This window comes from Lepisma saccharinum, chromosome 7, assembly GCF_977018435.1.
Source record: "Lepisma saccharinum chromosome 7, izLepSacc3.1, whole genome shotgun sequence".
Lineage (NCBI taxonomy): Eukaryota > Metazoa > Arthropoda > Insecta > Zygentoma > Lepismatidae > Lepisma > Lepisma saccharinum.
The window spans coordinates 83131239-83146343 of NC_139235.1; the positions used below are offsets into that span (position 1 = coordinate 83131239).

At 36.5% G+C, this 15105-nt stretch overlaps 1 protein-coding gene across 1 annotated transcript in view; it reads left to right on the plus strand.

Annotated features, from left to right (window-relative positions):
- Sans (SAM_USH1G_HARP domain-containing protein Sans) overlaps window positions 1–7449 on the plus strand; it is a 136941-nt gene extending 129492 nt beyond the window's left edge. The window contains exon 7 of the mRNA XM_083125519.1: window positions 3401–7449. Coding sequence (XP_082981645.1) covers window positions 3401–3648 — 248 coding nt within the window. The 3' untranslated portion in view covers window positions 3649–7449. The remainder of the gene's footprint in view (window positions 1–3400) is intronic.
- Window positions 7450–15105: the final 7656 nt, after the last annotated feature.

A 15105-nucleotide genomic window follows, 5' to 3' on the forward strand; every position in this document is an offset into this window, starting at 1 on the left:
AATAGTTCTTGTCTCAGGCAACTTCAAGACTGACATGTCATATCGAAGTGACAAGCGACATGAGCATTCACTGATGCTACTGAGAAAATGACCCAGCCCAAGTGGCATGCAAGCAAGGTCACCAACCCTCCTTTATTTCTGGGAAGCTCCGAATTAGTGATAATTAAAGAACGGATTTTTATGAAGAAAATTTTAGGAAAATATGAAATTGAAGATGCCAAAATATGAAGAAATATGAAAATTTATGTCGAAGTGTTTCTACATGTTTCAAATATAAATGGAATAAAAGACTTTGGTCACAAAATTACTTCCTCAGTATATACTGCACATCATACGTAGAACTCATATTTATTGCAGTAAATAACAAAAAGTTTCGCCATGAAATTCCATTCACTAGCCCCTCCCTCCCAAATGCCCCCAAGGGTTTGAGAACTAGTCATCCACAGTTATCGCTGAACATAAACATAGATTTCTGGCCTTAGGCAACATGCTTTCACAGCATTTTGCTCCAGAAATGCTTGAAAAAACCCAAAGAACAAGAAAAAAAAACAAATATACCATAAACATATTGTTGGCATTTCCACGAAGATTTTTATAATATAATTGAGACAACTTCAGCATAAAACATTAAAATATAAACAAAATATGAAGCTTTTGTCAAAATATTATGAAGTATGAAACTTTTTCATGTGCAATGAAGTCTATGCCTATCGGAACATATAGATCTCAAGTTTTTTCGCTGTCCGGTAAAAAATAGAGAATATGAAATTTCATAAAATTCCTTTCTCTAGTGATAATATTTTTTGATACTCTCAGCTGCCACATTTTCCTGTTATTTCTCCTGTGTATTTCATTATAGGTTTTTTCTATTATTACAGCAGGTGCTCTCTATGCTGGCAAGGGAAGTGAGGAATACGCAGCAGACCAACCAGACAACAGCGGTGGTGCCAAGAGTTACGACGTCGAGGGGAGGAACTACTATGTGCACCTTGCTCTACAGGCTGTTGCGTTCCTTATCATGCTGGATTGCTCCCTTCCCCACTTCCCTTGCCAGCAATATAGAGCACCGCCGTAAGACTGGAAAAGAGCTATAACAATCAGGATTATCACATTTAAATTATATATTATTCTAACCAAATACATTCTGATATGATTTCGGTGAACCAGACAAATCAAGTTCATGTCACACAAGAAGATAAAAAAAGACTTAGTTCTGAAGCAGCAATCGAAAATACAGATTGAGGCAAAAGTCAGATTACATAGATGAATGGCCATCATGGTTGCCAGACCCACTGCCCCCAATTTTTACTTGTACGGACACGTAAAGCACATCACGTATGCTAAGAAAATGAAGAGTCTGGACGACCTCAAAGAAAGCATAATAAGTGTGATTTCCCAACCTGACTTTTGCCTCAGCCTGTACATGTAGATTAGGACTAAAAACATTCAAATTCTATTTGCTGAAGTCACACCATGCTGCTAGAAATTAAATGTACAAAATTTATCAATTATATCTCCCTTAAATTCATGGCTGAAATTTTGTAAACATGTCACTTTGGCCTTGAAGCTGCCTAATATTCTCTCCTTGACTAGTGTTCCCTCAATGCAGCTATTTTTGAAGAGCAAGACTACTAACTTCTATTCTTTACCAATCAATACCAAACTGTGAATTTGATATCTGCAAATAGTGTGCTAATTTTCCCTGGGGTTAATAAAGTATTGATTTGGTACACTAAGATAAAAGGATGAAGCAGGAAGTGTTAACTTTTTAAAATACTTTTAACTCAGGACTTGCAAGCAGTGGTGGCTGGTAGCTGGTGCATTTGGTAGTGCAAACCTAGTCAATAAATTAGAATGAAGTTCTGCTGTCTTGCATCACATGAATCTAATGCACAAGTTAATTTAAACATATTCTTTTGGAATTATATTTGGAAGCGTTATCCATGTCAGGCCACGGACGCGCAAACCAAGGGTATGGCAATGGAGCATGGAAAGCATGTGCCTGCAAGCTGAAATTATTGTTGGACTCTAGTCTGCATAGTTTTACATGTAAAACCATTTCACTATATTTTAACAAAGAGTTCACTTCTGAGGAGAGTGCAGTAGCACTCTGCTTTGAGTTGCAACTGCCATAAGTGGTATGGTATAGAAATTTATATGTAAACAAGGCATGAATTAAAGAGCAGCCATTCCATGTAGTTCATATTGAATTTTAATTTTTAAGTCGAGTTTGTACGCAGATAGGCCTTATTGGGACTGGACCTACAGTTTAAAGTGGGATCTAAACTACTGTGCAATGTGCCCCCACGAGGTATCAAACACGGGACCCCTTGATTTCAAGCAGAGACATTACCACTATGCCATCAGGGAGGCCGTAGTTCCTTTTATTCTAACTTGTATGTGCTACATATTGTCACGAGCCTAAGAAGTAACAATTTGTATTGTTATTAGCTTATAATTTTATTATTAATTATATTTTACATTATCCTTTTAAGTTGCTTTTCCACCTCTTGGGTTGACCGTGACGAAGAGGATGAATGTTCAACTTAAGAATTGGATTTCCATACAAACAGTCATGCATTCATGTTGTTGAGTTCCGTGTTAAGTCAATTTTATTCACAAAATAGACTAATAGAGACTGGACCTACAGTTTTAATGGGATCTGAACCACTATGTGCTTCCATTGGGTATCAAACATGTGGTCCCTTGATTGTAGGGTGATGACGTTTCAACTGCACCATCAGGGAGGCCCTCAATAATGCATTCATGCCTTAACCAGTGCTTGAACCTTGGATATCAGACTTCATAGTGTGATATGCTGTGCACTTCACCATGAAGGCCAGCAATAATATTGCTATCTAATCAATTTTGTATCAATGACCTGAACAATGAATAAATTTCTGACAACATCTTTGGTCAAACCCACAAATGAACTCAATTTTGCATTCAAAAGATAGTTAGACTAACTCTGTGTTAGGGAAAGTACCAATGGTTAGGCCATTTACTGAATTATGGAAATCAGTTGATTTGGTCAATGTACATATGGAAATGCTACGTAAATATGTATATAAAAACAGCGTATAATGAACCCATGTAATCCTACAAGATAATGTTTTGATTTGACGAATTAACTCCTAGAGCTATAGTACTTTTTTAACCAGTTGTTTATTCACTCTCTGTACATGTTGCATTATATATGAACCTAGGGACTGAAATATAAATTTTATGTGTAATCCCCCTCTTTATAAATCTGCTCTCGAGACACCCAGGGAAAGGTGCGGAAGGAGAGAGATAGAAAGTTATTGAAGAAGGAAAATAATCCAGGGCCAGATTAAAAGAAGGGAATCGGGGCCGTTACCACAGCTACAATTCCTACATTCAACTGTTCATTTCTTTGCAGATGACAACGACGATGATGATGCGGAATGGTCGCCACTCCAGCTGTTCCTCTTATCATTTGGCCTTGGGGACTACGTGCAGCAATTCATAGACGAACAGATTGATCTCGAAGCTCTGATGCTGCTGACAGAGGACGACCTGAAAGGGTTGGGCCTACCCACCGGACCAAGGAAGAAGTTACTCAAAGCTATCGAGGATCGAAAGGCTGCACTCGAAGACCCTGGTGAAGTGGCCGACAGCAGGCTTTAGGATGTTACGACTTGTCTGGTTCGAGGTGTTTGATTGAAGGGAAATTTCAATGTTTGTAGCACTGTGAAAGTGCATGTGTTTATGTAAGTGATTACAGTGGTGCACAGTTTTGTTTTTTAAACTGCTCTGTGCTTGAGCCTCATGTTGGAGGAGGCCAGTTTCTGAATGCTGTACAGTAACAAGGGGAGAACATTTGAATCCATGATTATTTCATACAGAAAAGAACTCTCTTCAGCCTAGTCGAACTCCCTACTATTCAGAAATGGCTAAAAGCCAGATTTGCCTCTAAAGGAGCTTTCGGACTGAAGTGACGAGTGACATATGACACGTCATTTGGGAATGAACCTTCAGAAATAACTTCAACCTTTCGTACCAAGGTGATGGAACAAGCTACACATGTTGCTTGTTGCTTGAATTGTGCTGTTTTCACAACAGTGCATTGTGTCACCTTGGTCTGTAGGTTGCGTGTTCAGTGAATGTTTTTTACATACTGAAGGGGACCATGACGTTTGTCACTTCAGTGTATAACCCCCATGTTGCATGTCACTTGTCACTTTGGACCAAAAGTTCCCTAAAGTATGCAAGTGTTAATTGTACAAATGTGATTTTTGATGCAATTATGTATAAGTTGTAAGTTTTCAGTGTAGTTACCAGTGATTCAGTAATGACAGTAGCAAAATATACTAAAATTATAGTGAAATGACAAAGTTATCATGCAAGAGAAGCATACTGTATACTGAAGCAAAAATATTATTAATTACAACCATATAAGGAAGTACATCAATTGCTCTATCACCTTAAGCTTTGGAAGTGAGTTTTAGTGCGCCGCACTAAAGAAGCAAAAACACATGCTTGTTTTTGGAGCTACAAAACTTTGTTACTAATCTACCGAAAGTACAGGGTGATTTTCATTCATGATATTCTTATTCTTTGCAGGAAATCAGGTTCGTGACTCAATGCTTGACTGGAGCTTTGTCATAAGGGCGAATTCTTTCAAATGTTCTTCTTCATTCGGAAAATCAAAATATGAAAAATTACATATGCTTAAAATTCCTTCTAGAGCATTGACGTGAATTTTTGAGTACTTTGCTTTCGCTGTTATCTAGATATTCTCAAAAGTTACACGATTAAGTAAGTCTATTAAACTATTGATAATATCTAGATAACAGTGAAATCAAACTACACAAAAATTCATGGCAATGCTCTAGAAGGAATTCTAAGCGTTTGTAATTTTTCATATTTTGGAATATCAAAGAGTTGTTTCGAATGGAAAGGAAAATTTGAAAAAATTCGTCCTTTCGGCTGCCAGAGGTCCAGTCAAGCCTTAATAAAAATTCGTAATAATCGTCTGATTGGGAAAGGTTTGGAGACTTAATTATCGGCATTGTTAGGCTATTATTAATGGTCACATTGGTTGATCAATATTGAGACCTTCTAAATGAGTTTATAAAGTTTGGAAAATATTGAGTCGCTGTTCCAGAATGTAAACTGCAGCCAGCCCTCATAAACTTATCACCCATCCGTCGCATATTAGGTCTGCCATTCACACTGAAACGTTGATGGAGTTTCCTTTGAGTAGTGACAACAGACTTGCCAATGGTGAATGTGGGGGCCAAAGGAACACCAACAACCCACCCCAGTCCATTGGAGACACCACTGTCACTGCAAGGACAACAAATGGTGTCATGAATAAAAAATCACCCATTATATGCTGTATTAAAAGCTTGTTTTAAAGAAAGAGAAAATATTTGCAGTGTGTCTGCAGTTTGATATGGGTAGTTCTCAAAAATCAACATGGATCTTACAGTTGTGTGATGTGGGCAGTGCATCTAAATTCATAGTATTTTTCCTTCTTATTGATTCAGCAATATGTGTACCCAAATTGTCCATATCCTTATTCATTCAGTTTATTTTAAGCAGTGTGAAGCCAAGATTGATTTTCAACAATTTAAGTTTGGAAGAAGTAAATATGACGGAAATAAAAGAATGGCCATGAAGGAGTAAAATGTAGTTAAGAACACTTTAAAATATTTAAAATGCAATTTATAAAAATACTGAGAAAATGACCAATAAGCAAGAAAGTGGGGATACGAAAATAACAGTTTGTCATTAATGTGTAAGATAATTCTAGCATTGATTATGACAACTATAACTTAATCAATTTTATGTCAACAACCTGATTCCCTTACAAAAATGTATGGCTTTAAAAAAGGAACATTTTACTTCCTCTGATGAAAAGTGATTCTTGCCCCTCCTTATTCTTGCAGCTGCCCTTGCATACAACATTTAAACAAAAAAAAAAAAAACTCATGAAAATATGGTGCTTCATCAGTATGTTATTAAAACTAACTAACTAACTCTCTAGCCTTCTTAAACCCGAAGGTTCATGGCTGCAGCAACACAGGCCTTCCATCTTTCCCTATCTTGAGCAAGATCTGTATACTCTTTTCCATCCCTACTGATTTCCCTTAGGTCCATCTCAACGTTGTCCCTCCATCTTCATCTTGGCCTTCCTACAGGTCTCTTACCATCAGGTTTCCCAACAAGAATCCTGTAAACTCCTCTTTCCTCTCCCATTTGTGTCAGTATGTTATTGGTCACTGGAATTGGTGTTTCCCCATTTGTGGGAACGAAATCCAAATTTAGGGCATAAGCCAGTATTCACATAATGTCCACATCATGTCTGTTGTCCACACGTCTTTGCATTACTTTATCTTCTAAAGACAACTGGCCTGCTTAATTATACAAATGTAGACTTATCTTCATTCTTTGCGATTCATATACAGGCATGTACTGTTTCTACGAAAAACTTTTCATCCACAAATATACTTATGTAATGTGATTAATTTTGACGACTACTGTTGCGATGTTTGTTATTGTCACATGTAAACATATTCCTTGTGAATGATGATGACAATCACTGAAATAAATTGAATTACGTAAGCATATTTGTGTATTAAAAACTGTTTATTTGTAACCAAATAACGGATTGGTTTTAATAATGTATTGATTCACAGTTTCTCTCATCTACGCCAAATAAATAATACATTTAGAAATTACATCACAAAATAATCTTTAAGAATGCTTAAAATGGTCAGCTGATTATACAATGTAATTTTGTATTCAAGAGTAAACAAGGCACTATGCAAAATATGCTTAACATATCAAATGTTAATATGTTTCTAGTGTTTATTGCTTCCAAAAAATAACAACTGTAATTTTTTAGAGATATTCTGACTGATTAAAACAGTTACAAATATAAACTGGGACAATCCCTACCCCATTAACCAAAGAAGTCATATTTTTCTGTAAATTATATCTTGTGAAAGAATACTGAATTATGGGATCATAATGCAAGTTGGGGTTTATTTTGTTAATTAAATGTTACTTCTAAGTTTATTATTCATATTATGTGTGATTATGTCAGTGTAGTGTCTTTCTTCGCAGAAAAAAATAAATGACATTTGAACTGGCACACAAGAAACAGTATCCTCCAATAATTATGTATATGTTTCAAGTTCTCAAACAAATAAATGTTTTATAAATTCATTCACTTTGTTATCATAATTCCAGTCAATGTTTTGACTTTAAAAATATCTAATGGTTTATATTGTATTGAATTGCGAGATTGTAAAAGAGAATGTATATTCATAAAATTTTGTACTAAAACCGAAATGTCACATTTTGCTTTGTGCCAGGTCACTTTATCTATAAAAAGTAGCATGTGTATTTCTGTATATAAGTCTTGCATCTTTCAAAGAACTTTCACAATGTTTGTAATACAAATGTACAAATAAAGTTTCAGTATTATAATTATCATTCATTATGTCCTTCTCACAAATATACAGATATTATTTAAAAACTATGCAAATAAGCACAGTAACATTGTGTTTGATTAGTCTCTCAATTTCATGCAAAACATCAAGAAACTTTTCTTGGTATAGACCACCATTTTTTACTTGTTGTCCAAAAGTTTTGTTGTTGTATTGTTTCATTCACTACCCAATATTATGAGAGACTGATATTGGAGAGAAACACACTACATAGAGTTTCACTGCTAATTCAATGAATAGAAATCTATGAGAGAGGAAGAGTGGATAGACAGAAATTATAGATTAAAGCATTTGTATAGCTCTTTTCTAATCTTACAGCTGGCAAGGATGTGGGGAGCGGGGAAGCGACCAATCCAGCACGATAAGAAATTCAGCAGTCTGTAGCACCTTGTGCTACAGGTCCTACAGGGAGTAGCCCAGGGGAGAAAATCCCCCCCCCCCCCGAAAACCTCAATAACCTATCAGAGCATTCAGACAACAGTCAAGAAATTTGGCAACCATGTTCACTTTGGCTTCCTTTCATTCACTTTAATTTAACATAGAACATATTTTATCTGTTTTTTCGTAGTAATAAGCACTGACTCAGTCTCTTTTACAATTAAAAGTCGAAATAATGAACAAATTTAAATTATCGTCCATTTTGATAACTGCTAAATTAAGAAATATGATGGATCAGGACAGGCCCGTAGCCAGGATTTTATTTCGGGGAGGGCTCATGCCTTATCAGCAGAGGCGTCGCCAGAAATATTTGTAGAGGAGGACAGGTCATTGATAAAACTTCATTAAAAGAAATAATAATGACAAAATTATTACCACGGTTATAATTGTCATTTTACAATAATAACTATTATAAGATATTAAAAATAAACCAATTTTATTTTTATTATTATTATTATAATTATATAAGTGCTACTTGATCCACCGTATGAGTGACATTATTTTTCTTACATTTTGTTCACTTAGTGTACGGAAATTCATAGTTACTGTATTTTGTTATTACCTTTTACCTATTCCGTTCAAAAAAGACAACAGTTATGGGAAAATTTAACTCATAAAGTTTATATTGGGTGACCTCTCACAAAGAAAACTATAAATTTTGAGAGCTGTGGATCCATTTGTTCTTTGGATTAAATTGTAGAATATAAAAAATATAAACTGGCTGCTCTATTATACACTAAACTTTTTTGGATCTAATGTTTAATCTTGCTAAGGAAGTAAAATTAATCACTACTATACACTATTTAAATTGGATATTTGTAGCATTTCAGGGGGGGCTTCAGCCCCCTTAGCCCTCCTCCTGGCTACATGCCTGGATCAGGATATGCTTCAAGCTCATGAGAAGGTGTCAACTGGTGAGGGGGATGAGGAACCCATAGAATGTTTCATTCTTAAAATGATAGTTAATTACACCTAATTACACTTAATTTAATTTAATTAATGAATATCACCGCGGTGGCTCAGTCGGTAACGCGTCTGACTACCATGCTCAAGGTCCCGGGTTCGATCCCCGGCCGGTTCAAATTCGGGAACTTTTCTAACGATGGAAGCGGCCCCGGTGCCAACCCAGCGTCGAATAACATGGGTACCTGGGGGAAACCCTGGGGGGTAAAGGCGGTCAGGGGCGTGATGCTGATCACATCACCCTCACTCACGACCGGATCAAGAAAGTGTGGGGCGTTACCCCCACACCCCCTATACGCCTTCATGGCATGGTGCTATGCACAGGGGAACACTTTACCTTTACCTTTTATATCACCATTTATAGATTTTACCTTGCATTTATATTGTGGTAAAGTGAAGAAAGCTTTGGAATTGTAAAAATGCTCAAATCAGATTTTTGAACTTTTATCCTGCCACTTTGAAGACTGTTTTTTTTTTTAAATTTATTTTATCTTGCTTGTCTACTTCTTGGATCAATCACAACAATGAGGATGAATGATGAACTGGTGTCATAGATGATGGAACAAACACAGTGATATTCCCATGACATTAATCAAGGTTCGAACCTGAGACCTCTGGTTATGTAGACAGGCCATCTAGAATATTTGGGGGGGAACCAACTGTCTCAATAATAATAATAATAATCTTCTAAATGTATAAATTTAAATAATTAGGTTATAATTATATTAAATATTAATTAAAATATATAAATTTATTAATACTGCATTTTTATTATCATGTGAATACATAAAAAGATTGTATAAGAATATAGATATAACACCATATATTTGTTATCTAGCTTGCATGTACTTAGATCGCCAAATTTTGTATAAAAAATGAGGTAAATTAATGTCAAATAGATAAAGAATTTAATATTTATAGAATATCCAGTTGAGGATATGTAAAGTTCCTGATTAATTTTATGCATATTATCATAAGTAATAGTATGCATAAATCTTTCATACTGTCCTTCAAAGCAGTGTGGTCCAAATAATAATAAATAGAATAACAACCCTTGCCTTCCAAGTTCATACGAAATAAATAACCATTAATTATAGTACAATCGAGTGCAGTATTATGATGAAATGTAAATTTTCATTATTTTATTTTAGTTCTTGGTAAGTCTTTCGTGGGGGTGGTCCGGATCCCCTGGACCTCCCCCTAAATACATCCTTGTATGCAGAATATTATGCTGAAAAGTCTGTCACAGAAGCCAGTTTTATGTGTGTGTGGAGTTGTCTACTAAATCAAATATACAAGCTGACTCTGAGTTGATAACAGGATAATAGTTTAAGAATGATTAATAAATAGATAGGAGCTGAGCTGTCAATTTATTAAAATTGATGGGCAAAGTCGAGGGTTTGTATTGAACATAGGCTGTGCTCCACCAAATGTGTGCAGGGGATTCCTAGGGTGTGTATCAAAAATATAGTGATAAAGTGATGCATCATTTGATAGGTAACTTCAAACAAGTCCTGCAGGATTTATTTTTAATCTGCATAACATGCTAATCAAGGGTGCCCGCATGGGGGGGGGAGAGGGCAGGAGGGGCACTTGCCCTCCCTGAGATTTCTGGAAGGAGTAACTGTATTTTGAATGGTGAAATTGTAGATATATTTTATAACAAAAAATGTTGTTTTCTGGGACTTACAGAAACTATTATTATCATCATCATTATTGTTATTATTATTATTATTATTATAATTAAAGTACCCTTCGGCACATAAAAACATGGAGCACAGATACCATGGAACGACAGTAGATTAAGTGGTCTCCGGCTTTGATTGATACCCGTGCATTGTGAAAGAGTACAAGAAGAAAAAGAACTGCTTGTTCATCAACAAATTCGAGGGTCACTATTTATATTTTGAGCCTAACAATGAAAAAACAGGAATTTGGCATTGAAAACTGCTTTATTGTTTTTCGAAGTATTCTCCTTTATGGTCAATACACTTTTGCATTCGTTCGAACCATTTGTCAAAGCAGTTTTTCCAATCTTCTTGAGACACCTCCATAATATGGTTCTTGAACGCATCAACGGCGTCTTCCGCCGACGAAAATCGTTGTCCACGCAATTTATTCTTGACATTCGGGAACAAGAAGAAGTCATTGGGTGCCAAATCAGGACTGTACGGTGGATGACCCATCAATTCGATTTTTTGACTGTTCATAAAGTCGGTTGTTAGACGAGATGTGTGACAGCTGGCATTGTCTTGATGAAGAATGATCCGACGGCGTTTGTTTGTTTTCCGTATTTGACCGAAGACCTCTGGCAAACAAATTGTTGTGTACCATTCAGAGTTGACCGTTCTACGTTCCTCTAAAGGCACAGTTGCCACATGACCAGTTTTCCCGAAAAAACAGGCGACCATTTGTTTCGATGTGCTTCGAGCGCAAACAACTTTTGTTGGATTGGGTTCATCTTGAAACACCCACACAGTCGACTGCTGTTTACGTTCCGGCTCATATGCATATATCCATGATTCGTCACCTGTTACAATCTTATATACGTCTTTTGAAGCACCACGATTGTATTTATTGAGCATTTGTTTGCACCAATTGACGCGAGCGTCTTTTTCAGTTTTTGTCAAATTGTGTGGGATCCAACGAGAACAAACCTTTCTCACAGCTAAATGATCATGTAATATTTTATATATGCTGGTGGAACTAATGCCTATGGTTGCCTCAATTTCACACTATGTCACATGACGATCTTGCAGTATTAGGTTTTGCACAGCAACAATGTTTTCTTGAACAACGACTGATTTTGGACGACCTTCGCGAATCTCGTCGGTGAGCGAATGGCGGCCACGATTAAATTCGTTATACCAGCGTTTCACAGTGGCAAAGGATGGGGCTTCATCGCCAAATGTGGAAGTAAGTTTATCGATGCACTCTTGTCTTGATAATCCACGTCGAAAATCGTAAAAAATCATCGCACGAAAATGTTCACGATTTAATTCCATTTTATTGTTGTCGCGCAATCTCCAAGGCAACATAAACAACACAAATGAAGCTATTGACAAAACATTTGAAGTACGTTATGGTCAATAATGCCAGACGATTCCGTGCAAACGTCAAATCGCGCCTAACTTCAATCAGTGTTGCCAAGGCTCAAAATATAAATAGTGACCCTCGTAGTTAGGCTAGATGCTTATTGAAAGGAAGAAAGGTGCATCATTCTGTTTCTATCTAAATAGTAGACTTGAGGCTGAACTTGTATACAATCCCAAAGTATATCGAATCTGAATTTTATGATTTGTAAAGTAGTAGTAGTAGTAGTAACTAATAATAATAGCAATAATAATAATAATACTAAACGTTTCTATGACTCTGCCTCCCCTGAGAAAAAATCCTGCGTGCAGGCTCCCTGGATGCTAATATCATAAAATCATAAAAATATTTTACATCATCATATGAAACCCTGCACAGCAGGCGCTTCGCCTGATAATGTTCGCATGAGCACGTGAACACTCACGTATGTCTTGATTGATTGATTTAGTTTATTTTACTTCGCGTTTTGTGCCTCTTGGCTAATTTGCGAAGATGGGGATGAGTGATGAAATGATGAAATGGATGAAAATGGACATTCACAAACAACCATACCCGACCGGGATTCGAACCCGGGACCCTTGGCATCGCAGCGCGATGTGCTAACCACTCGGCCACGGGGTCGGGCTCACGTATGTCTTAAATTACGTACATATTAAATGCACACACACACACACACACACACACACACATACGTATATTTATTCGAAAAAATACTATGTTTGATGTGCAAGTATATACACACAATTTACTCTTACACGACTTCTTCCACGTCTGATAACTTTTTAGATAGTAGGTAACACTGACTCCTACAGTGTTCCACGGAGGGCATTGAACACAATTGATGTGCGTGTTGCATACAGCTGACAGCTAAGGGGCTGTTGACCACTATACCCCGAAGATGTTCACTGCGCTGTGCGAACACTGATGCAAACTACAATACTTCTTACATTCAGCACCAGAGTTCAGCATATACAAGGCATGTCTAGGGGGACTCCAAAAGGTCTGTGTTACATAGTTGCAAACTTTAGCAACAATTTGCTAAACCTGGTGGATTTTAAGGGGGAGAGGGACAATTTCCCCTAGGTCCTTCTTGTATTACTTCAAATCTAGCATGATTTTGGGGGGAAATTCTTGAAAATAAATTGAACTGTTATTCTCACTTTCTCAATTGAAGATGAAGTTACAAGGGAGAGGAGTAAATCTACATTTACAAATCTACAAAAACATTATTGTGAACACTCGTATGCGAACCGCACCCGATGCCACTGCTGCATAGGAAGTTGAATGGTGGCTTTTTGAAAATTCTTGGTGACCCCAGTGCTCGAATTGGGGGATGCTATGAAAATGCTAAGAAAATATGCTTAAAACATCTGCCCACCCACATAGGATAATTTGCATAAGTACACTCACTTGCTTCATTGTCTCCATGTTGATCCATGCAAGTATCCTTCCTGTCAGGAACTTACACTTTAACAACTGGGTGATCCCCTAGAGGGGGAGAGGACAAAAGTTACCTCCAAAACTTTAAAAATGGGAAACAGAGGTCGAGTAATCCTTCGATAGATCTACTAATTTCAAGAAAATTTTGTAGAAAATATTTTTTTCCTAGGGGTCACCATATTCGAATGGGTACCTAAAAACGAATTAGTAGCATTTTAACCACACAAAAAAATAAGATTCTCTTTTAAATCAAGAGACCTACCAAACATAGAAGTACCCAGTGGGAGACACCCCCCCCTTTTTGAAAATGAGTGGTGAAAAAATTTAATTACTACATTCTCCTCTTTACATTGGAAACAGGCATGTATCCAGAACTATATTTCGGGAAGGATTTGAATCAAGTGTCTCACATGTAATAATAATTATAATAAAGTTTATAATTAAGAGAGTAATGAGGTTAATGTTTATATTTATAATAATTATAATAGGTCAATTAATTATTATTATTGACATGGACAGGTAAAAAGATGATGTACTAATGGAGATATAACAGCATGTATTCATTATCTAGCTTATGTCCAATTAAAATCACTCAAATTTGTGTACAAACATCTTTCCTACAAAATAAATTAATATAAAAATGAAACTGATTATTTTTTGGATGCCAAAAAGGTTGTTAGCGACCTTTTAGTCCAACTGATGATTCAAGTCCCTGATCATCATGAATAGTGGTATGCAGATATTTTCATTGGTCTGTCAATATAAAACTGTATAATCACATCTACTACTTACTCATACATTTATATAAGTTCAGAGGATACAACAGTAAACAAGTATTTGCTTATTTAATTTTGGACTCAAGAGTATTTCTGAGGGGTTCAGACCCACTGAACCTCCTCCTAAATAAGTCCTGGATTGGAAAGTTTCAAGGGTGCCCACAGGGGGGTTTCATGACATGCCTGCGTCATGAATACCTACCTACCTACCTACCTCCCCCCCCTCTCTCCCTCTCTTTTTTGCTGTAGTAGAACAAGAACATTGTTACAGGTATTATTGTGAAGGTGGTTAAGCAATGTTATGTGCAAACTAAATTCCATGAAAAGTGTAAACTCTAGAAGGATTTTGTACTACCACTTGAAGGTAAGGTGCCTTGAAAACAATTATACCATGCGACTGAGAAAGTGCTGTGTATTTTTTTTATTTTCATTGTACATTTGACCTTACAATAAATTATGTATATATCAGAAAACAAACCTATCCATTCTTTAGTTTTCAGTACATTGGCCCAATGTTGGCCATATGTTGGGCCAACGTAGTAAAATCATACGTTGGCCCAACGTAAAAACAAGACGTTGGCGCAACGTTGGAACCACGGCCAAAATTACCGTTGGGCCAACTGTTGGTCAACCATTTCCAGTACGGTTGGCCGAACGTTGGGCCGACCACTTTTGGTTACTTGGGTTGGTATAACCACCACCATCATGCCAAAGAAAATAAATATTTTTCATATTTAATTTTGGACTTTGTTAGTTTTGGGGGGGAGGCCCCCTGGACCTCCCTCCTTCTTAATAGGTCCTTGTTCGCCATGCACTTTCAATCAAACACAGTAGTTCCATGGTTCGAAAAGTATGGCGATATTATGTTATAAGGAATTCACAAGCAAATGTTTAAATTGAAGGTAATCATATTT